The 22,388-nt window shown below is 40.6% G+C and overlaps 3 protein-coding genes across 6 annotated transcripts in view; 1 reads left to right on the top strand and 2 right to left on the bottom strand.

The window, feature by feature from the left end:
• matr3l1.2 (matrin 3-like 1.2) overlaps positions 1–1,630 on the bottom strand; it is a 38,490-nt gene extending 36,860 nt beyond the window's left edge. Inside the window, exon 1 of one of the 4 annotated variants that reach the window (XM_055160109.1) lies at positions 1,528–1,630. The gene's annotated coding sequence lies outside the window, so the exon portion shown is untranslated. Of the gene's footprint in view, positions 1–94; positions 1,350–1,437 lie in introns of those variants that run through there. The other 3 variants (XM_055160111.1, XM_055160108.1, XM_055160110.1) reach the window with 3 other exon arrangements.
• A 2,051-nt stretch (positions 1,631–3,681) lies between these two features.
• LOC110167685 (polyadenylate-binding protein-interacting protein 2-like) lies at positions 3,682–13,973 on the top strand. Its single transcript, XM_020933050.2, has 4 exons — positions 3,682–3,817; positions 6,106–6,222; positions 7,032–7,217; positions 11,645–13,973. The coding sequence occupies exons 2-4, from the start codon at positions 6,112–6,114 to the stop codon at positions 11,708–11,710; spliced, it is 363 nt and encodes a 120-aa protein (XP_020788709.1). The 5' UTR covers positions 3,682–3,817; positions 6,106–6,111; the 3' UTR covers positions 11,711–13,973.
• Positions 13,974–13,975: 2 nt separating this feature from the next.
• Positions 13,976–19,151, bottom strand: exosc3 (exosome component 3). Its single transcript, XM_055160122.1, has 4 exons — positions 18,828–19,151; positions 16,289–16,438; positions 15,453–15,604; positions 13,976–15,257 (listed from the first exon to the last, which is right to left on the bottom strand). Exons 1-4 carry the CDS (start codon positions 19,050–19,052, stop codon positions 15,050–15,052), a joined length of 735 nt encoding a protein of 244 aa, XP_055016097.1. The 5' UTR covers positions 19,053–19,151; the 3' UTR covers positions 13,976–15,049.
• Between the last annotated feature and the right edge of the window lie 3,237 nt (positions 19,152–22,388).

The raw sequence follows: 22,388 nt of genomic DNA, 5'->3' as shown, positions 1-22,388 counted from the left end.
AGGATTCATATTGGAGCATGGTGACACATTTATATTTGTAAGACAAAGTCAATCGGACAGGGTATCAGTAAGAAGTTGCTGATACGATACATACCTCGATACATAGGCCACGATACGCACTTTCGATTTGATACGGTTCAGTAAAAAATAAAGACTAAATTATGTCTGTGATACTAAAAAAAAGTCTTCGTTAAACCACTTCTTGGACAAAGCTCATATGAAACGCTCCCATTTAAATCATCGAAACAAAGAAAATGTCAAATGTGTCGCATAAACGAGTTTCCTTCCACTAAAAAAATACTCTTGGCGATATATCGATACAGCAACCTGCAATATCAATACTGTATTATCACATTAAATGATACGATTGGGGTGTAATAATATCCAAGTTTCACGATACGGTATCGTCACAGTATGAACCTCACGGTACGATATTTATTGCAGAGGCTCATGATTAGGGATTTAACAAAATTCAAATCTCTCGGTACGATATTTTCACGATATACATCTCACGGTACGATATTTTCACGATATACATCTCAAGGTACGATATTCATTGCGATATTTTGTGGAGGCTAATATGCTACTTTTTCCTCTTAAAATGCCTTGACAAGACTTGAACTAGAACTAAGACAAGAACTAAGACTTAAAAATGCTTAGAACTGTTATTTCTTCTTGTAGTCTGCACTGAAATGGAGCAAAGAATCATGGTCTATGTAGTCCCCTCTGTTTTTTTTAGCTATTACTGCACCATAACTCTTAATTTAAGCAAAGAGACTTGTAATTCGATATATTTTAACAACTTTGACGATACGATATCATGACATTTCAGTTATTGTTACATCCCTAAATATGATATATCGATATTTCAATGTTTTTGCACACCTCTAATCGCCAGTGTTGTTAACAAGAACAGTCCTCTCTTTATTCAGAAATGCAAAATGTAATGGGAGACAAAAATAAAATAAAATAAAAAATACTGTTAACGCATGTTTTTTTTTTCAGTAAACAGCTAAATCCAGTGGCCTTAAAACAACTTTAAAATTTCTGCAAAAGTTCGAAAAGACGGATGAGGGACATAAGAAGTGTTTTGACTTGAGATCCTGGAGCTGTAGTCCTGATGAAGAGGAGAGATTTGCGCTGGAATTGATGAAGAACAGCACGTCCACGACGCCGAAGAGATCCAGGCCCAACACTGCGCACTGCACAAGCTTTTGCGAACTGGACTGGACTGCTAACTTAGCTGGTGCGGCTTATACAACGTTAAAACTTAATCACGGAACTACGCATATCAACACAGCACAGAAATACGCAGTTTGCTTACTTACTATGACGGAATTTCATTTAAAACGCATGTGTGCTAGTTTTCTGCAGTGATTCAATGGATTTAGCTTTAGCCGCTACTAGCATGCTAACAGTCTGCGCCGTTTCACTCACCTTTTCGCGAGTCCAGCGGAATAATTACGCGAGCTTCGTAATGCACAGACACGACGGGGTGCGTAAATTGTTAAATCCGTGGTTTCTTACCTGTGTCGGGGGTAAAAAGTGTGTTTTAGCGCAGTTTGAGGATTCACGAGTGTCGCACGAAACGAAACCAATGCCGCCGGAAGTGAGTTATCCTTATGTGGAGTGACACGGGGAGAAACAGCGCTATCTTCTGGATTACAAGGGTACTGCACCTCCCCTTGGTTCAGTCCAGTTTGGAGTAAATTTGGAGTCAAACTTTTAATATCAAGTTAAAGATAATAAGAAAATAAGATAATAAGATAATATTTGGCTTTTCTAGAAGCGCCAGGCCTAAACCAAGATCATATCAAGTCTAAATTAGGGCTAAACATGGTCTAACTTGGGAAATAACGGAACATGAACCGAAAATATGTATTCTGAAAAGGTCTACCCCAGGGGTGGGCAAATTACAGCCTGGGTGCCATATGTGGCCCTTTAATCTTTTTAATCGGGCCCGCCGAACATGAAGAATAGAATAATAATAATTTCCAGTGTTTTAATAGTCATTTCAATAAATAGTAAACACCGTGAGACTTGAAAGACAGATATTTTGCTGTAATGATTTTCAGTTATGGGGTATTTCAATAACATGGGATATGTTTTCTATTTTTTATTTTTTATTTTTTTTTCTCTTATGAGGTGGATTACCAAAACCTCCATCCATTTGCTCCTGGTCTGGCCTTTTTGTCAAATTTTAGAACCCTTTGTGGCCCACGAGTTAAAAAGTTTGCCCACCCCTGGTCTACCCATTTAAAGTATTCTGGTACAGTTAAATCATGTCTCATTTGCTGGTATTCAGAATTCAATTACTTTTCTACATTAAAAAAGAATGCATGGTGGTATTTATCATACATTTTTGTCTTTGTACTGCAAGCTATTAGTGAGGGTGGGCATTTTTTCATAATTAGACATCAATTTATCCATGACTAACAGAAATATTTTTGTTGAAATTACAGGCCTAGTGCCACTTGGAGTAAAGTATTTCAAGTATTCAGAATACAGTACCCTGATCAATGTAAGGTGCATTAAAAAAAAACCCAAATGTTCAGATCATTTCATATTGTCAGCATAAAGCTTTTGTTAGCTGTAGATTTACTGACTGTGAGAAGAGGAACCACACCTTTGTTGAGTTTGTTGCTTTCGCACAAGGATCTGATTCTATGTATGATTTCCTTAGAAATTGGCACTGCAGATCTGCCTCCTTTTTTTTGTTTCTGTGTATCTACGTAACAGTTGGGCTATTTGAGATGAGACATTTATCTAAATTGTTTAAATTATTATAATTAAGAGTACATTTAGAATCAGTTAAATTGGTAGTTCGTTGAAGTGATTTCCTGAGTGATGACTTGACTGGAGGGGGTATAGTGGGGAGCAAAGGATAAGGTAGGGTTACAATGAGACAGGCTGATGAAATAATGGGCAATACCAGGCCTATTTTTATACCTAGTATTGACTTTTTCCCCTGTAAAGTTGTAAGTCTATCTTCAGCATTACATCTTACAAGCAGCCATGCCTAAAAATAAGACATGTAGAGGCACGTTAGAGCATCAAATGGCCCAACAGTCACAGAGCTTGTGACAGTGGTAGGAACTAATGTGGTTGAAACTGTAACATATTGCAGTAGTATTTTTATTTTATTGCGCTTGGACCTGCTATTTATTTAACCCATGTTGAACCCACCTGGGGTTTGCCTATATTTAACCTGCTCAATGTAAAGTATTTAAAACAGGCATAGAACAAATGTGTTGGCAAGGTCACTTTAGGTTGTTTGACTATTTTTGTCTCAGAAATCTCCAAACTGAAGCATATGAAGGATGATTCGTCCTTCAAACACTGAATTCCAAATATCTCCCATTTAAACAAAAATTTAAACGAGGTCAGAGCTCATAGTACCAAGGCATATAGCACTTTACATACCATTACATCATCTTTTCAAAGCGGAATATGATCAAGGCTAGAATTACTCGGAAACAGAGCAGTCAGAGTCAAAATTAAACGAGCAGGCCTGTAAATAAATAAATAAATAAAATTTAATACATAAAAAATCTAAAATCCATAATATTAGAAAATTACTTGACTTGAGATTTAAAAAAAAAAAAAAAAAAAAAAAAAGGCGTAAACAGCTGTTCGGGGGTTTTGGGGGGTAACGTGATGACGTAGCAGCGCTTGTTGGACCAATCAGGGCGCAGGGGAGGGCGACGGGCGCGCTGTAAACAAACAGGGCCGCCATTACGCTGTTGTTCACTCCAGACTCAACACCACAAACTTCGCCCTGCTCCGGGTTTTTCCCCAAACACGGCCGCTTTTTCAGGTGAATCTTTGTCCGTTCGTGAACATTAAACTCTAACCGATAATTAGATGCGTTTGTGGTAGTTGTTATTCAGCGTGAGAGCTAGAAAAGTGTTGAAATGAGCGGAGTAATGGCTGTAGGGATGAGGACAGAATGAACGAAAAGCGAAGTTGAATAAAAGAAAGATTTGACAAAATAAAAAAGATAAAGTACAAATAATCCAAATACTACAGTAAGATAAAGCTTTAATAAACGCAAATATGTCTGTATCTAATTTAGCTAACCGTATGGATGAAATATACTTTATCAAAATACTTTTCATTGGATTATTAGACCACAATTTGTATAATTATTTGTATGACTGCGCGATAATGGACATTTTTGCGATATTTTACGGCTGCAAAGTTTTATAAAATTGACTCTTGTGAGCTTTAATGCATGTTATAATGTTGTTACCTCATCAAAAACATACCTGGGATTGTATTCTGTCCCACCCACACAATTGAGTAATCGTGCATTATTAGTATTTCGACATCTCCAAAGATCTGAATGTTGTGAAGTGGTAGTTTTCAAGTTAATATAGTTACCTTTTACCTTTAGTTTAGTAGAAATTGGAAATTCCAGAGCCGAAATGATCCACAACATGTCTATAGGGTTGTGTTTTGTGTCATTCCTACATGTTTAACACACAAACAGTGCGTATTTCTTATTCAGTTTAGTTCTTCTCGCAAACTGGAAACGCTCTGGTCAACTTTTGTGTTGTCACGCGGTGATACGGGAAGTGCTCTACTGTGTTTTTAAACTCCATACACCTTCACTAGAATTACTTTGATCATGCTGGCCAAATATATACACAAAACAAAATGGACTCAAAATAAACCAAACGTTCACCATTATAAGAACGAAATACAACAATATTTCTGAACAATAAATTAGGTAAAAAAAAAAAAAAAAAAAAAAAGGCTATTAAAACATACAATATCTATAGGAAAAACTTATAAGTATCAGTCTCCCCTACACTTCATGTTACAGTTTTTTATTTGGTATTTGATATTTGGTAAGTATACTTGGCTTTGTAATTGTGTGTATTTGAACATATTGAATATAAAAATAAAAAAAAAATCACTAGAATTATTTGGATCATTTCAGCCTGGGGATTGCGAATATATTTTAAACAAACGGTAAAAAAGTAGCTGCTGCCTTGAAAACTACCGCATCATGACATCACAAGGTGGAACAGATTAATTATAAAGAATTACATGTGTTATGTAGGTATGTTTTAGATGAGGTAACAACATTATAACATGACTTAAAGCTCACAGGAGTCCAGTTTTGCGTAATATAAGACCTTTAAGGTGTGTGCGGGCCCTGGGTTGTGCTTGGACAGCTAAGGGCACAGACTGAGCCACACACAGACACTCACACATACACACACACACACACACACACACACACGTCCTTTCCATATAGAAACAGGTGGACAGGCCACACTGCACTGAGTGTCTTTAAAGGAATCTCAGCTGTTTCCTGACTCTGGTTTCTTGCTCGGTTTCAGATGCCATCACCACATTCTATAGGCCAACATTATTTAATCGAGATGGGGAACAGCTGAAATTATCACTGTTCAACTGCGTATTTTTGTTGTTTTTGATTGTTTTGGGTCTAGGCAATAATAGTAATGATCAGGTTCCATATTTGCGCATTTGCCTTTCCAAACTTTCATGGCCAAGTACAATGTAAACAATAGGCAAGGCAAGTTTATTTGTACAGCACAATTCGTACACAAAGTAATTGAAAGCGCTTTACAGAATAAGAAAGACATTAAAACCACAACACAAACAAATCAAAACATAAATAGTTATCATAACATAAAAGACAGAGACATTAAAGGAGAGAGAAGATTACAAAATGAAACCTTTCAGTCAGCTAAATAGAACCGTTTTGAGCCTGGATTTCAGCTGAGTCAAAGTAGAGCCTGTCTCGCATGTTCAGACTGTTCCAGAACCTGAAACGCTGACTCCCCGTCTTTAGTCCTGACTCTGGGCACCAGCAGGAGGCCGGTCCCTGAGGTCTTCAGAGTGCAGATGATTCATATGATGCATCATTTTCAACATGCAGAATCTTGTGACAGTTTTGTCTTGCGAGATCTTTTTGTCCCATCCCTAATCTTTTATAACTGATACTACTTTAGGTTCTTAATGGAAATTCAGCACTATACTAAACCGTAAAAAGACGTACTAAACCAGAGTGTGGTCTTATTGATTCTTATTGGTTGATGAATTAAACGGTGGATTGTGATTGGTCGGCAGGTGAGGATGACGGTCAGTAACCACATGCCTCTTGAGGAGCCGCTCATTCTGGAGCTGGAGGAGAACCCCTTCGCCGAGTACATGTGGATGGAGAACGAAGAGGAGTTTGACAGACAGGTCACCACAATATGAATCTCTGACTCTCTTCTCTGCTCCTCTGACTCTCTTCTCAGCTCCTCTGACCTTCTCCTTTGCTCCTCTGTTCCTCTAACTTTCTCCTCTGACCTTGTCCTCTGCTCCTTGGACCGTCTGACCTTCTCATATGCTCCTCTGTTCCTCTGACCCTCTGACCTTCTCATATGCTCCTCTGTTCCTCTGACTCTCTCCTCTGTTCCTCTGACTCTCTTCTCAGCTCCTCTGACCCTCCCTTCTGCTCCTCTGTTCCTCTGACTCTCCTCTGCTCCTCTGACCCTCTGACCTTCTCATATTTCCTCTGTTCCTCTGACTCTCTTCTCAGCTCCTCTGACCTCTCTTCTGCTCCTCTGTTCCTCTGACCCTCTTCTCTGCTCCTCTGACTCTTCTCTGCTCCTCTGACCTTTTCCTTTGCTCCTCTGTTCCTCTAACTTTCTCCTCTGACCCTCTGACCGTGTCCTCTGCTCCTTTGACCCTCTGACCATCTCATATGCTCCTCTGCTCCTCTGACCTCTTCTCTGCTCCTCTGACCCTCTCCTCAGCTCCTCTGACCCTCTCCTCAGCTCCTCTGACCCTCTTCTCTGCTCCTCTGACCCTCTTCTCAGCTCCTCTGACCTCTTCTCTGCTCCTCTGACCCTCTTCTCAGCTCCTCTGACCCTCTTCTCAGCTCCTCTGACCCTCTTCTCAGCTCCTCTGACCCTCTTCTCAGCTCCTCTGACCCTCTCTTCTGACCGTCTGACCTTCTCCTCTGCTCCTCTCCTGGTTTCCTCAGACCTGTGCCTCGTGCGTTGCAGGTGGAGGAGGAGTTGTGGGAGCAGGACTTTATCGAGTCCTGTTTTAACCAGATGCTGGAGGAGGAGCAGTGGGAGTGGTTCATCCCGTCCAGAGACCTGCCCCAGGACAGCGCCCCCTACAGCCTGACAGACAGCTGCACCCAGACAGAGGGCTACCACAGCGCCCCCTGTGCTTCAGACATTGTTGTGAGACACACTCCTGTTATAGTCAGTCTGTTTCAAGTGTATTCATTCATGTGGAATAGGCGAGTTTCAGCTGACGTCATTGTTATTAAAAGCCCGCGTTGCATGCTGGGAAATATTTTGGTCGGAGGCAAGAAACAGGATAGCGTCAAACACAGTGTGTAACCTCACGTATTTATCCCCGATAATGGTAAATTCCTGCTGCATTATCGGATGCACAAATAGAAGCACGGAAGAAGGAAAATGTCTTTTTCGTATTCTGAGTGAAAAGAACCACTAACGGTGAATTAAATGGTTTTCAAACATCCGCAGAGCAAACGTAGAAGATCCTAACAAACCGTGGACTCCAACAAGTTCAACAACACATCGAGACTCTTGGAGGTTTTCATCTTTTCTGCTGTGAATGGCCCAGGAGTTTCCACCAAGTCATTGTGGATATCGCCCAAGTGAATATTTGTCCAGGTAGTTGGTGATTCCGACCAGAGATTTGGTTTGGTCCACCTTTTGTCGGGGTTGAAAAGGTGATTTGTCGTCCGTCGATGCTTATGACCAATTTCTGGTCAAATGGTCTTGGGTCCTCTGCCGTTAGAGTGGATAAATAACCGGGATCAATACCCTTTACGTGCTTTCTCGCTCCGTCCGTCATGTTGAATTAGTGTTTCTTGCCGCCGACCAAAATAATTCCCAGCATGCAACTCGCACTTTTGTCAACAATGAAACTCGCCTATAGTCACTAAACCGTCCATAGTTTAAACTTACTTGGTGAGAATTCCAACTTTACATTTTATCAGCCGTAGAATTCATAATAATGCTTTAAGGTCCGTTCAGACCAGAGCATCAAGGCGTCCAGTTTATATGAAAAGTCTATGTGGACATGTGTCTAGGGCGTCCTGCGTCTTTGGGCGTCAGTGTAGCATAAATTTGGTGTTGATGCGACATGTCTTGAGCGCTCTGACGTCGACGCTTTAGACGCGCGTCCAGGGCATCGGCGTCAGAAGTTGAAAATGCGGAACTTTTTGTGTCCGACCTGCCGCGTCAACCAATCGAGCATCCAGTGACGTAGTGACGTTATTATCCAGAAGAAAGAGAAAGACCCGAGAACTGGAGCGGGAGCCACAAACATTAGTGGAGTGTAAATATATATACACCACAATCACCGAGCGGATCGCGAGGACTACACCGAACCGAACCAGGACTACACCAGAACCGGACCAGGATCGGTCCAGGACTAAACCGGGACTAGACCGGGACTAGACCAGAACCAGATTAAACCAGGACTAGACCAGGACTAGACCAGCACCAGACTAAACGAGGACTAGACCAGGACTAGACCAGAACCGGCCCCGTACTAAACCAGGACTAGACCAGAACTAGACCAGAACCGGCCCAGTACTAAACCAGGACTAGACCAGAACTAGACCAGAACCGGCCCCAGGACTACTAGACCAGGACTAGACCAGGACTAGACCAGAACCGGCCCCGTACTAAACCAGGACTAGACCAGAACTAGACCAGAACCGGCCCAGTACTAAACCAGGACTAGACCAGAACTAGACCAGAACCGGCCCCGTACTAAACCAGGACTAGACCAGAACTAGACCAGAACCGGCCCAGTACTAAACCAGGACTAGACCAGGACTAGACCAGAACCGGCCCAGTACTAAACCAGGACTAGACCAGGACTAGACCAGAACCGGCCCCGTACTAAACCAGGACTAGACCAGAACCGGCCCAGTACTAAAACCAGACTAGACCAGACTAGACCCCAGTACTAAACCAGGACTAGACCAGACTAGACCAGAACCGGCCCCGTACTAAACCAGGACTAGACCAGACTAGACCAGAACCGGCCCAGTACTAAACCAGGACTAGACCAGGACTAGACCAGAACTAGACCAGAACCGGCCCAGTACTAAACCAGGACTAGACCAGAACCGGACTAAACCAGGACTAGACCACAACTAGACCAGAACTGGCCCAGTACTAGACCAGGACTAGACCAGAACCGGCCCAGTACTAAACCAGGTCTAGACCAGGACTAGACCGGAACCAGCCCAGTACTAAACCAGGACTAGACCAGGACTAGACCAGGACTAGACCAGGACTAGACCAGGACTAGACCAGAACTAGACCAACCGGCCCAGTACTAAACCAGGACTAGACAGGACTAGACCAGAACTGGACTAAACCAGGACTAGACCAGGACTAGACCAGAACTAGACCAGAACCGGCCCAGTACTAAACCAGGACTAGACCAGGACTAGACCAGAACTGGACTAAACCAGGACTAGACAAGAACTAGTCCAGAACCAGTCCAGTACTAAACCAGGACTAGACCCGGACCAGTACTAGTCCAGTACTACACCAGGACTAGACCAGGACTAGACCAGGACTGGACCAGGACTTGACCAGGACTTTACCAGTGTCATTAGAGGAGTATACATATATTCACGCCGCAGCCGTCGAGCCGATTGCCTCCGCTGATGATTTTATGTAATAAATACACTAAAGTCTCTCTCAGCTTGGTTTGCCATCGTTTCGGGAAAAGACCTGGACTGGGCACTTGTCTCCAGGCCGTCAGGGGCGTCTAAACTCCAATGCAAAGGTGTCCAAATAGAAGCGTCTAGGGCGTTTTTGACACTTCGGTCTGAACGGGACTTTAGTCTTATATAGAGCTTTTCCAGACACTCAAAGTCACTACAGTTTTGTGCATCCTGCAATTTACTCCACATTTGATGATGGTAAGATACTGTAGTAGCCACAGCTGCCCTGGGACACACTGACCGAAGTGAGGCTGCCAACCTGCACCATCAACCCCTCTGACCACCACTGTCACTGTCACACACTTACATACTTGACGATGTGGGTGAAGTGTGTTGCCTAAGGGTGTTGATGTCAGTTTTGTTAGAGGCACCTCACTGTGGTATTCTTTAACCCAAGTACTACCCAGGCCCCGCGCCATGTTTAGCTTCTAGATATGACAAGATCAGGCTTTGAAAAGCAGGTCTCGCACGAAAGGGTTCAGTCTCGGATCAGTTCTACTTTGAGGCCGACAAACAATACAGGAGAATTTGCCTGATTTTGGCTGCGATTTGCCTCTCCCTGAGTTTAGGGAGAGGCAAATCTTTGTGTCTTCATGTGCAATTTTGAAGCCGCTGCTCTTTTCGTGTGTGTGTGTGTGTGTGTGTGTGTGTGTGTGCGTGTGTGCGTGTGTGTGTGTGTGGTGTCAGCATGATTCTGAGCTGCTCTGTCAGATCATAAACACTAAATATCAGCAACACTTTGATAACAGTCTGTGGTGTGCACTTTCTGTCGCACGCTTGAAAACTTGTTTAAGACTAGAAAATCCTGTAGTGTGTGGCGAATCCGACTATCATTCGTTCATTCATTTTTTTAAATAAAACCAAAAATAAGAAAATGAAAAAAACAACTATTTTCTTCAGTATTTGTCGCCAAAACCAAAATGAAAAAAAACAGATAATGATTTGTTTTTTCAGGTTTCGATTTTGTGTTTAAATGAAAAATGGAAAAAATGTATAAGGGGCGTTTCCCGTTTCTGTGACTTAAACTACAATGCTAGACTTTTGCCAGACCAGGACTGAGACTGGTTCAGTCCTGGTTTAAACCTGGTTTAGTCCTGGTTTTAGTCCTGGTTTAGTCCTGGTTTAGACCTGTTATAGACCTGGTTTAGTCCTGGTCTCAGTCCCGGTCTCAGTCCTCATATCAGTTCTGGTCTGGTCCCTGTCTTGGTCCCGGTCTCGGTCCTGGTTCTCGGTCCGGTTCTAGGTCCGGTTCTCGGTCCCTGTCTCGGTCCTGGTTCTCAGTCCCGGTCTCAGTCCTGGTCTCAGTCCCGGTCTCAGTCCTGGTCTCAGTCCCGGTCTCATCCCGGTTTGGTCCCGGTCTTCTGGTCCCGGTCCCGGTTCTCAGTCCCCGGTCTCAGTCCAGGTGATCAGTCCTGGTCTCAGTCCCAGTTCTCAGTCCCGGTTCTCAGTCCCGGTTCTCAGTCCCGGTTCTCAGTCCCGGTTCTCAGTCCCGGTCTCAGTCCTGGTCTGGTCCTGGTCTTAGTCCTGATCACCCGACAGTCTACGGGCGCACATCCGGGCCCGTCCTGACACGCAGTCCTGTTTTAGTCCTGGTTCAGTCCTGGTTCAGTCCATATGCAGCTCAAAAGTCCGGCATCTCAGGTCACAGAAACATTTATTCATTTAAACACAAAATCAAAAACTGAAAATACAAATCGTTGTCCGTTTTTCGTTTTTATTCTGGAGAAAATAGCTGTTTTCTTATTTTTGGCTTTATTTTGAAAAACAAATGAACGAATGATACACGGATTGTGGCGTCCTGAAGTCTCTGTTTTCTGTTTAATCCTGGTTTGGTCCTGGTTTAGATCTTGACCAAGACCTGAGACTAACCTCCCGCTCCGTCCCCAGCTCCAGTCCAGCCTGAACCCCAACGCGAAAGAGTTCACCCCGGGGATCCAGAGCCACGTCATGTGACCCACGCCGCCTCACTCCAGACTGACCGGAGACCGAGGGTAGGACTCTAGAGCGGACGTCGCCATGGTTACCCACGGGCGGCCATCTTGTGACTTCTGACAGGGAACTGCACTTTCTTAGACTTACGATTGAGTTACATTTTTTTTTGTATTTCTATATGTTTTATTATTATTAACGTCCGACCTTCCCGTTCTAATGTGGAAAAAAAAAAATATCATGAAGGAATTGTCAGTTATGTAAAGAACCGCCCGGTGAACAAACGGGTCAAAACACTCCCTAATTTTCACCTGTCAGTTAGGGCTGGGCAAATATTGACGAGTCAAGTTAATCTCCATCTATTGTATAATTTTATTCATCCGTACACAACAAAATTGTAGGAGATTGTCACAAAAAATAAAGTAAAATCGGACTGTAAATCGGCTCTTTGCGCAGCGGCGAATGGCTAGCTCACTGTTAGCTCACTGTTAGCTCACTGTTAGCATCTATGATTTCTTTCGGGTTTTTTTTTTTTTGTTTTTGTTTTTTTTGATGAGTCATGATACAAACATTAAAACTGCTGAACATTAGACTAAACAGCGAGTTATTCTTAACAAATGAGGAGAAAAAATTGGCAAAAGCTTTTGACTCACTTTTCTTAGGTCCCTGTTAGCTCGTTGTTAGCTCACTGTTAACATTAAGTTGTTTTTTTTGTTGTTGTTGTTTTTTTGTTTTTTTTATGAGTCATGACACAAACATTAAAATTGCTGAACATTAGACTTAACAGGGAGTTAGATTTTACAAATGAGGAGAAAAAAATTGGCAGTAGCTTTTGTCTCACTTTTGTTAGCTCACTGTTAGCTCGTTGTTAGCTCACTGTTAGTGTCTATATTTTTTTTTTTTTTTTTCATGATGATTAAAATTTTACATCACATAAAAATATAAAAAATACTGGACATCACAGACAGTGTGTTAGACTTAATTTTTTTTTTTTTTTTAAGTAAAAAAAATTTGCATTAGCTGTTGTCTCAATGCTAATGCTAATTTTTAAGGCCTAATCAATATTAAATAAAATCGCTTGAGTAAAATAGCACCACAAACTGAATTAATCTACATATAGAAACTATTGTGTAGTCTTAAGTTTAAATTTTATTAGGTTATGTTAAAAAATTTTATGTTTTAATAAGAGTTAGCATTAGCTTTGAGACACAGTGAGCTAGCCAGTGCCCTTTATAAATTAATTTAATTTAATCCTAAGATTCTTTTATTTACTTCCGTTTTGTTTTGTTATTTGTTTCTGAATCAAAACCAGTATTATCCAACATCCTAACATTTCTACAGAACATTTTAATATAAATGTTTTGACGCGTTTCCTCGTCGGTTTTAGTCGTTGCGCAGTCTCCGCGGTCGCCATGGCAACGGTTGCTAAGTGCGCTCTAGCGTCGCGCTCGGTCTCTGTGGTTTTGCCAAAGTCCTGCTTGAGTTCTGTTTGTGTTTCGAGACTCTAGCCCGCCGTTCTGCTGCTGTTCTACTGCTGTTTATCGTATTATTATTATTATTATTAAAATGTTACTAGAATTCAGAACAGGTTTAAGACGAGACGTTTTATTCAAGAGAATTTTCACTGGTTTGAAAATAAATGTCTTTGTTTGAAACGTGTTGATTTTAGTCCTGGTTTAGGTCTAGTAAAAGGTGCACTGTGTAACTTTTAGCGGCTGGGGCTCCGTTGACGACCTGTTTCTGTGGATACGTCTGGAATGTTCCGCAGTATGACTTTAAACACCTCAACTTTACTTTTTTAATTGAATTACAGTTGGGTTTATAGCTTAAAAAATACCTCAAAAAATGGGCATTCTGGCTATTTTTTTAAGTATTTTTGGTGGTTTTCTAGGTTTTTTTTATCGTCTCTCCGCAGATCTGACTTGTGAATTGGTCTAAAGCCGTACCACGAAACATTCCAGACAAAGTAATAACATAATTCACTCAGAAAAGTTACACAGTGCGCCTTTAAGACCCTAGTTCAGTCCTGATTAGAACTGGTTTTGTTCTATTTTATGCCTTAAGTTTTTAGACTGAAATCGTCTCTTGTTAAACGTGTTCTGACGTGGCCTGTTCGTCCAGAAGGTGGCGCTAGAGTCCTGTTCTGTTTGCACTGTTTCCTGAAGTCTGTTAGAATTTTACACAAAGCACTGTAAAAAAATTAACTAAAAAGTTATAAAAGTGAAAAAAATCTATGTAAAAATATATTTTTTCTTAAAATATTTGAAATAAATGTTTATGAACAAAATGTACTTGGAATTATCATTTATTATTGTTTATTTATTTATTTCAAAAGTGTAGAAAACATATACAGGTACAAAATATTTAGGCAGTTCACATTGTTTTAGTCCTGATGTAGACTTGATTCGGTCCAGGTCTTGTACACGTCCTGTCCATGTTAATTCTGGATTTTGTCCCAATTTCCTCTTGTAGACTTGATTCGGTCCAGGTCTAGTCCAGGTCTAAACCAGGTTTATTCTGGATTTAGTCACAATTTCCAGACGTAGACTTGATTCAGTCCAGGTCTCGTGCACATTAATTCTGGACTTAGACCCAATTTCCTCGGTCTAGGTCTAAACCAGGTTTATTCTGGATTTAGTCCCAATTTACTTATGTAGACTTGATTTGGTCCAGGTCTTGTGCAGGTCTTATCCAGGTTTATTCTGAATTTGGTCACAATTTTTCAAATGTAGACTTCATTCAGTCCAGGTTGAGTCCAGATCTAGTCCAAGTTTATTCTGGATTTTGTCGCAATTTCCAAATGTAGACTTGATTTGGTCCAGGTCTAAACTAGGTTTATTCTAGATGTAGACTTGATACGGTCCAGGTCTAGCGCAGGTCTAAACCAGGTTTATTCTGGCTTTCATCCCAATTTCCAGATGTAGGCTTGGTTCAGTCTAGGTCTAGTCCAGGTCTAGTCCATGTTAATTCTGGATTTATTCTCCATTTCCTGATGTAGACTTGATTCGGCAGAGGTCTAATCCAGGTCTAAACCGGGTTTATTCTGGATTTAGTCCCAATTTCCAGATGTAGACTTGATTCAGTCCAGGTCTGATAAACGCCCAGTCCAGGTCTGGTCTAGTCTTCACATGAGGAATTAATTTTTATTCAGAATTAAAAAACAAAGACATCTCCATAGAAACAAGCAGGTGACGAACCCCCAAACAAAAAGTTACAAAATACATCTTTAAGTCTTGGGTTAGTCCTTGTTAGGTATTTGGTTTAGTTCTTGACTTCAGTCCTGCATTATTCCTGGTTCAGTTCTGGTCCGATCCTCGACCTGGACCTGGTTTAGTCCGTGTTTCAGTCCCGTTTTGGTCCGTGTCATAGCGTCCCCTGCTTGACCCTGTGGAAGAGCGCCCTCCTCTGGTCGGGGCTGAGCGTCTCGCAGCTCTGGAGCAGGTTGGTGAGGATGAGCGTCTGCTGGAGGCTCGAGGATTTGACCCAGACTCGCCCGTTTAGACCCAGAACCATCTCGGAGGGGAAGAGTCCAGCGAGGTCGGCCATCAGGTCACTGCCCGGGGCCAAGAGTCTGAAACACGAGAAACAAGGGGCCAATCAGAAAAGAGTATAGAATGAAACATAAAACTAAAGATAAAATAAAGATACTATAAAACAATATATAAGACTAAAAATTAAATCAGAAGAGAAAGTCAGAGAGTGATAATATAGTGTAGGATTTTCAGAATAATGTACATTTTATTTTGAAAGCGTCCGTGTGTCTCACCTGCGCACGAGTCCCAGAGACACTTTGACCATGAGTCCTCCAGATCCGAACACGCCAAGTCCGTTTGCGCGTCCAGCCCCGTCGATACAGACCAGCTCCGGCTCCATGTCTTTGTTTGCCACCAGGAACTGAGCGTAGACCAGGTCTCCAACCTGAAAACACAGGAAACAACTGAAACAGGACTGAAACAGGACTGAAACAGGACTAAACCAGGACTAAACCAGGACTGAACCGGGGCTAGACTGGGGCTAGACTGGGGCTGGACCAGGGCAAGACCAGGGCTAGACTAGGACTGAAACAGGACTGAAACAGGACTAGAACCAGGACTGAACCAGGACTGAACCAGTACTGGACAGGGGCTAGACCGGAGCTGGACCAGGACCAGATCGGGGCTAGACCGAGACTGGACCGAGACTGGACCAGGACTGGACCAGGACTGGACCAGGACTGGACCAGGACTGAACCAGGACTGAACCAGGACTGAACCAGGGCTAGACTGGGGCTGGACCGGGGCTGGACCAGGGCTGGACCAGGACTGGACCAGGACTGGACCAGGACTGGACCGGGGCTAGACTGGAGCTGAACCAGGACCAGATCGGTGCTGAACCGGGGCTATGACCGAGACTGGACCAGGACGGACCAGGACTGGACCGGGCCTGAATCAGGGCTAGACCAGGGCTCGAGCAAGGCTGGACCAAGGCTGGACCAGGGATGGACCAAGGCTGGACCAGGGATGGACCAGGGATGGACCAGGGCTAAACCAGGACTGAACAGGGACTGAACTAGATCTGAACCTGGGACTAAACCAGGTCTAAACCAGGTCTTAACCTCCTCACCTGCACGTTGGGCCTGTTCCTCTTGGTGGCGCCCTCGAAGGACAGGTAGGACAGCGACGCCAGCTCGCTCGCGCCCACGTCCACCTTGAACACGTCTCCGGACTTCGCCGTGACGATGCCGATCACACACTCCCCCTTCGCCGGGACAACACACACACACAACACAGGACAACACAGGACAACAGGTACAGGACACAGGACCAACACAGGACCAACACAGGACCAACACAGGACCAACACAGGACCAACACAGGACCAACACAGGACCAACACAGGACCAACACAGGACCAACACAGGACCAACACAGGACCAACACAGGACCAACACAGGACCAACACAGGACCAACACAGGACCAACACAGGACCAACACAGGACCAACCAACACAGGACCAACACAGGACCAACACAGGACCAACACAGGACCAACACAGGACCAACACAGGACCAACACAGGACACATTTACTGCTGCTGAATTTCTCACTTTGAATTTTTTAACTGTGAAAAAACATGCTTGAATTATTTTTGTACTGAATTTTAGTTGCTGAAAGTGTTTAAAATTCAATATAAAAAAAAGATATTCAGCTCGAATATTTTGAAGTCATGAAAGTGTAAAATTTGCAGTGAAAAAAATTTGCAGGAAAGATCCATAGACCGTATATATTTTTAATACCTTTTGTATATTTTTTTTGGAATACTTTTTCTTTTTTTTACTTTTTGTATGTTTTTTTTGGGTATATTTTTTATGGATATAAAAACAGTGCAAAGAAGGGAACTTTATACTTATTTTTTATTTTATTATATATATATATATATATATATATATATATATATATATATTATATATATATATATATATATATATATATATATATATATATATATATATATATATATATATATATATATATATTATATATATATATATATATATATATATATATATATATATATATATATATATATATATATATATATATTGCGCATCTCGCCCATTTCGAGATGCGCAATAAATGGTGGTTGACATCGCAATACCAAGCGATGGTAATATCAGGAAAAAGGAACACGAGAAGCTAGAGAAATACCAGGGGCTCAAGGAAGAGCTGGAGAGAGCCTGGAAAGTAAAGGCATCAGTGGTGCCTGTGGTGATCGGACACTCGGGGCTGTAACCCCAAACTGGAAGAGTGGCTACAACAGATACCGGGAAAAACAATGAACATCTCAGTCCAGAAAAGTGCAGTACTGGGAACAGCAAAGATACTGCGCAGAACTCTCAAGCTCCCAGGCCTCTGGTAGACGACCCGAGCTGAATGAGGGTGAGAGACCTACCACCGTGGAAGGTGAGAAACACATTTTTTTTTTTTATATTATATATATATATATATATATATATATTTTGTTTACTTTTTATGTATACTTTTTTTTTATACTTTACTTTTTTGATTTTATAATTTTTTTTTACTTTTTTGTATAATTTTTTGTATATATTTTTATGGATATAAAAGCATCGCAAAGAAGGGAACTTTATACTTCTTATTTTTTATTTTATATATATATTTTGTTTTGTTTTTTTTGTTTTTTTTATACTTTATACTATTTTTTTGTGTTTTTATTATTATTTTTTTTTACTTTTTTGTATGATAATGCAATTTATTATTTATGGAAACATCCGAAATAAATTTATCATCATTATTTATAATTATTTTGTTACAGCTACAGTTTTGTTGCTTGTTTAGGTAAAACTCGTTTATGCGACACATTTGACATTTTCACTGTTTTGATGATTAAAATGTTTGTGTTTCATATGAACTTTGCACAATAACTGGTTTAACAAAGACTTTTAGTGTCACAGCCACGATTTAACCTTTAGTTTTTATTGAATCGTATCGAATCGATTTGAAATATCGAATCAAAAGCTCACTTTATCAAGGTATGCATCGTATCGGCAACTTCTTAATGATACTCAGCCTTAGTTATTATATTATGCACTTTAACAGAAAAAAATTACATGCGATATTTCTTTTTCGTGTCTTAAAATGTTGAAATCGAATCGATATTGTGACCCCTGTCGAATCGTGGGAAAACCGCATCGTTGCATCTCCACTGTCTAACGTCTCCAAAGCTCAAAACGCTCTGTTCCATTTTATAACATCATGAAGTGGTATAATTTTCAAGTTAACATCTACTTTTTTACCTTTAATTCGGTATAAATTGACAATTTGAGGTCTGCAACTATCCAAATGATTCTAGTGAAGGCGTACAGACTTTAAAAACACAGTGGAGCACTTCCTGTATTACAAACAAAACACAACTCCAGGTCTGTTTGTGACGAGGAAACATTAAAACAGATCAGAAAATGCTGTAAAATGGGCTCTTTAAGTACAAATTCTGCAAAAATAGTAGCACAAGTTGAGGTTAAGTTTAGAGCAACAGATAAATGCAAAGAAAACTGAGCAGAATAAAGAATAATTTACTAAACCAGAGCTAGAAATACTGGAAGAGGACTATTTTTACTGGCACAGCTCCTTGTTTGTCTCACCCTTTTGCTTTGGGACTGGATCCAGAACACGTTGGGGGCCTTGTGGCGCAGATGCCCGCTCACACACACCAGAACCCGGTCTCCGCTCCTGCGCAGCCCCGGTCCACACACCGCGGTGTCTTTACGCGCCGTGGCCGACAGAGAGAGCGTGTCCTCGGCCTCGCACACGAACTCATCCCCGGGGAGCAGCACCTGTCCCACCCTCTCCTTCAGCGCGGACAACATCTCCACAAAAACACAGAGAAAATAACGGAGAAAAGACCGTGAGCAGACACCGGAGCTCCGCCGTGCGCCTCCGGGTCTGCGCGCACATGTGCCGGGGACTCTTCCTCTGTCCAGCGCGAGGCGAGCTGCGCTACCGCCCCCGTGTGGACGGAGAGCGGAATGGAACATCATTTATTCATCAGATTTTGGACTTTAAATACAGCTGAATTTCTCACTTTGAATTTTTTTTACTCTCAAAAAAGCATGTTTGAATTATTATTATTATTATATTACGCCGGCAAAAACATAACCTCCTGTCTGTTTGTTTGTCTGTTTGTTTGTTTGTTTGTTTGTTTGTTTGTTTGTTTGCCTGTTTGTCTGTTTGTTTGTTTGATGAAATTTTCAGGATTTGTTGGAAATGTGAAAAGGAAGAACTGATTTCATTTTGGGGGTGATCCGGAAGAAATCCTGGATTCTGGATCACTTTGAAATTTTAGTTCACATTGTGGTAAATGGGGCCAAAAATTATTTTGTTTCTCAATATCTCGGTTAATTATTGACCAAACCCCATGAAATTTGACTCAGGGATGGACAATGGGATCCTCTTTCATATTCCAAAGGCTGATCCGGATCTGATCCAGAAGACTGATTTTATCGCAATTTTTATATAAAAAATGGGGGTAGTCCTTGGCGGAGGTCTGCGCTCTCTGAGTGCTTTTCTAGTTTTTGTACTGATTTTTAGTTGCTGAAAGTGTTTAAAATAAAAAAAATAAAAAAAAACGTTTTAAATATTCTGCATAAACATTTTCAAGTCCTGAAAGTGTAAAATTTGTAGTGAAAAAAATTCGCAGGAAAGATCCATAGACCGTATATATTTTTAATACCTTTTGTATATTTTGTATACTTTTTTTTTTTTGTATACTTTTTTGTATATTTTTTATGGATATAAAAAACTGCACAAAGAAGGGAACTTTGTACTTCTTATTTTTTATTTTATTTTATTTTATTTTATTTTATTTTTTTTTTATGTATACTTATTGTCAAGGAAATTCTGCTCACAAGACAATTCTGTTAGAAAAAACACTCAGAAACGACCAAGAGTAGTTTATACTTGTGCCAAGGAGAGTTGTCTGTCTGCTTCCTGCCCTATTCTGCCTCTCACCCTCTGAGCAACGCTTTTATTTCAGCATTTGACACAAATAGATTACATTTCATGACATCACATTACATATTGTTCATGTTATCTCATGACTAACAACCTTCAACTAAACTGCCTCCCCATTTCACACTTGATTACATGTCCCAGTGACAGACAATTACGTAGTTCCCCAAGGCCTTCAGTTTAGCAGATGATGGGACAAACCCTAGATCAGGGGTGTCAAACTCATCTTGGTCCGGGGGCCGAATCCAACCGACTTTGATCTCAAAGGGGCCGGATCAGAAAACTCATGTCATATAAACCCCAAAAATAATAATAAGTTCAAATATTTGTGCAGAGAAACACAAATCTATTACAGAAATCTTTTTTAATTGATGAACTCTTTCTTTTACAAAATATTATAATATTATGAACAACCTGAAACTTTAAGAAAAATGCAATTTCAACACAAAGTTTTAACATGAACTTGTATGTAAATAGGAATAAGTTAGTTTTTCATGGAAAATCCTGCACTCAGCTCCACTTTTCTCATGTTGGACATTTTTCTGATGAGGGTGTCACGGTCAACAGTCAAAACGATCGTCCTTTAAGAGCGTTTGGAAAGAGACAAGTCTTCATTTGTGCTGCTCTGGTGGGAGGGGCCACGTACAGAGACACTGGAGACGCTGCTGTGATAAACACCACAGAAAATTTACAAGATTTTAATAAAAAATAGAATTAAAACATTTTAGTAGAAAATCAGCCGAGGGCCAGATTAAAGGTCTTGGAGGGCCGGATCTGGCCCCCGGGCCGTATGTTTGACACCTGTGCTCTAGTTGTTTGCTCTGATGATAGATTAGCTTAATGAATCAGTTGACATGTCGTTCATATCAGCTGCTTGTTTTCATGTCACATACATATCAAAACCAAAACACCAAACAATGTTGATAAACTTTATATGTCATCATGATCTGTCTTTAAAAATGATTAACGCTTTAATGAGAAATACATATATAGCATAAAATTCTCTAACACTTATTTTTTATACTTTTTTATTTTTAATTTTTTTTTACCTTTTTTACTTCTTTTTTGTTGGTTTTGTTTGGTTTTGGTTTTTCTTTTTCTTTTCTTTTTTTTTTTTTTTACTTTTTAGGTTTACTTTGTATATTTTTTTTTTTCTTTCTTTTTTTGGTTTACTTTTTATGTATACCTTATATATATATACATATATATATATATATATATATATATATATATATATATATATATATATATATATATATGTATGTATGCTTTTTTTAAAACTTTTTTTAGTTTTACATTTTATATATATATATATTTTTTATACAGTCTATGGAAATATCTAAGATGCCAAGGCAGAAGGAATTGATCCAAAATGATCCGATCTAACTTAGTAACAAACAGGAAAAATAATTCAGCAGCATTTAAAATAAAAAATCTGATGGAAAAAATTATTTTCCATAGAGCGGCAGGAAACTCTCTCCGTAAAAAAGTGAAGTGCAGATATTTTATCAACGTAGAAAATATTAGACCAAGAGGATGTCGGGTATCCAAGACTAAGCCTGGACTAAAGCAGGTAAAACTGGACTAAACCCAGACAATCAGTGTGAAACCTTCTGTAGCTGCTTTGTGCCAGCAGGTGGCGCTGAAGGACTGTATATTATTGCACTTGTTCTTCGGTGGAGCAGTTTCAACCTGGGATCCTGAATGAGCCACACAACGACCCAGGACCTTTATTTAATCTTAGTTTGCAAAATAGATTTTAATGTTTCTTTTGTGTCATTTGACCTAATTTGATTAGAATATATCACCATCAATAACAAACCTTTTTAAATTTTTTATTTTTTTTATATCTTCTGAGTTCTTTTGTGGCCTGCAGCTCAGACTTCATGACCCCTGGGAACCTGCCGTCGTGTTTTATCCAAACAAAGAGAAAACGCTTCAGTCCTGCTTCAAAACAACCTCACGAACTACACATTTATACACATTTATATTAAATTATTAAATAGAAAAATATCAACATTATACAGAGACCAGATTTTTAAAATAAAAACAAAACTGGGACACCCCCAGTTTGGTCTAGTCCTGGTTTAGTCCTGGTTTAGATTTGATCTAGTCCTGGTCTTGTCCTGGTTTAGATCTGATCTAGTCCTGGTTTAGTTCTGATCTAGTCCCGGTCTAGTCCTGGTTTAGATCTG

Source organism: Boleophthalmus pectinirostris, unplaced genomic scaffold (genome assembly GCF_026225935.1).
Source record: "Boleophthalmus pectinirostris isolate CB_2022bp ecotype Guang Dong unplaced genomic scaffold, ASM2622593v1 HiC_scaffold_3, whole genome shotgun sequence".
Taxonomy (NCBI): domain Eukaryota; kingdom Metazoa; phylum Chordata; class Actinopteri; order Gobiiformes; family Gobiidae; genus Boleophthalmus; species Boleophthalmus pectinirostris.
Note: the sequence above shows the minus strand (reverse complement) of the source record. Positions and strands in the feature narration are given on the sequence as shown.

Excerpts from the sequence above, each read along its gene's own strand:
- exosc3 (XM_055160122.1), bottom strand. The coding sequence starts at position 19,052 with ATGTTGTCCGCGCTGAAGGAGAGGGTGGGACAGGTGCTGCTCCCCGGG. Across the intron at positions 16,439-18,827 it reads TCCAGTCCCAAAGCAAAAGG|GTTGTCCCGGCGAAGGGGGA; the intron begins GTGAGACAAACA and ends TTGTGTGTGTGT. Across the intron at positions 15,605-16,288 it reads GGAACAGGCCCAACGTGCAG|GTTGGAGACCTGGTCTACGC; the intron begins GTGAGGAGGTTA and ends CTGTGTTTTCAG.
- LOC110167685 (XM_020933050.2), top strand. The coding sequence starts at position 6,112 with ATGACGGTCAGTAACCACATGCCTCTTGAGGAGCCGCTCATTCTGGAG. Across the intron at positions 6,223-7,031 it reads AAGAGGAGTTTGACAGACAG|GTGGAGGAGGAGTTGTGGGA; the intron begins GTCACCACAATA and ends CGTGCGTTGCAG. Across the intron at positions 7,218-11,644 it reads CCTGTGCTTCAGACATTGTT|CTCCAGTCCAGCCTGAACCC; the intron begins GTGAGACACACT and ends CTCCGTCCCCAG.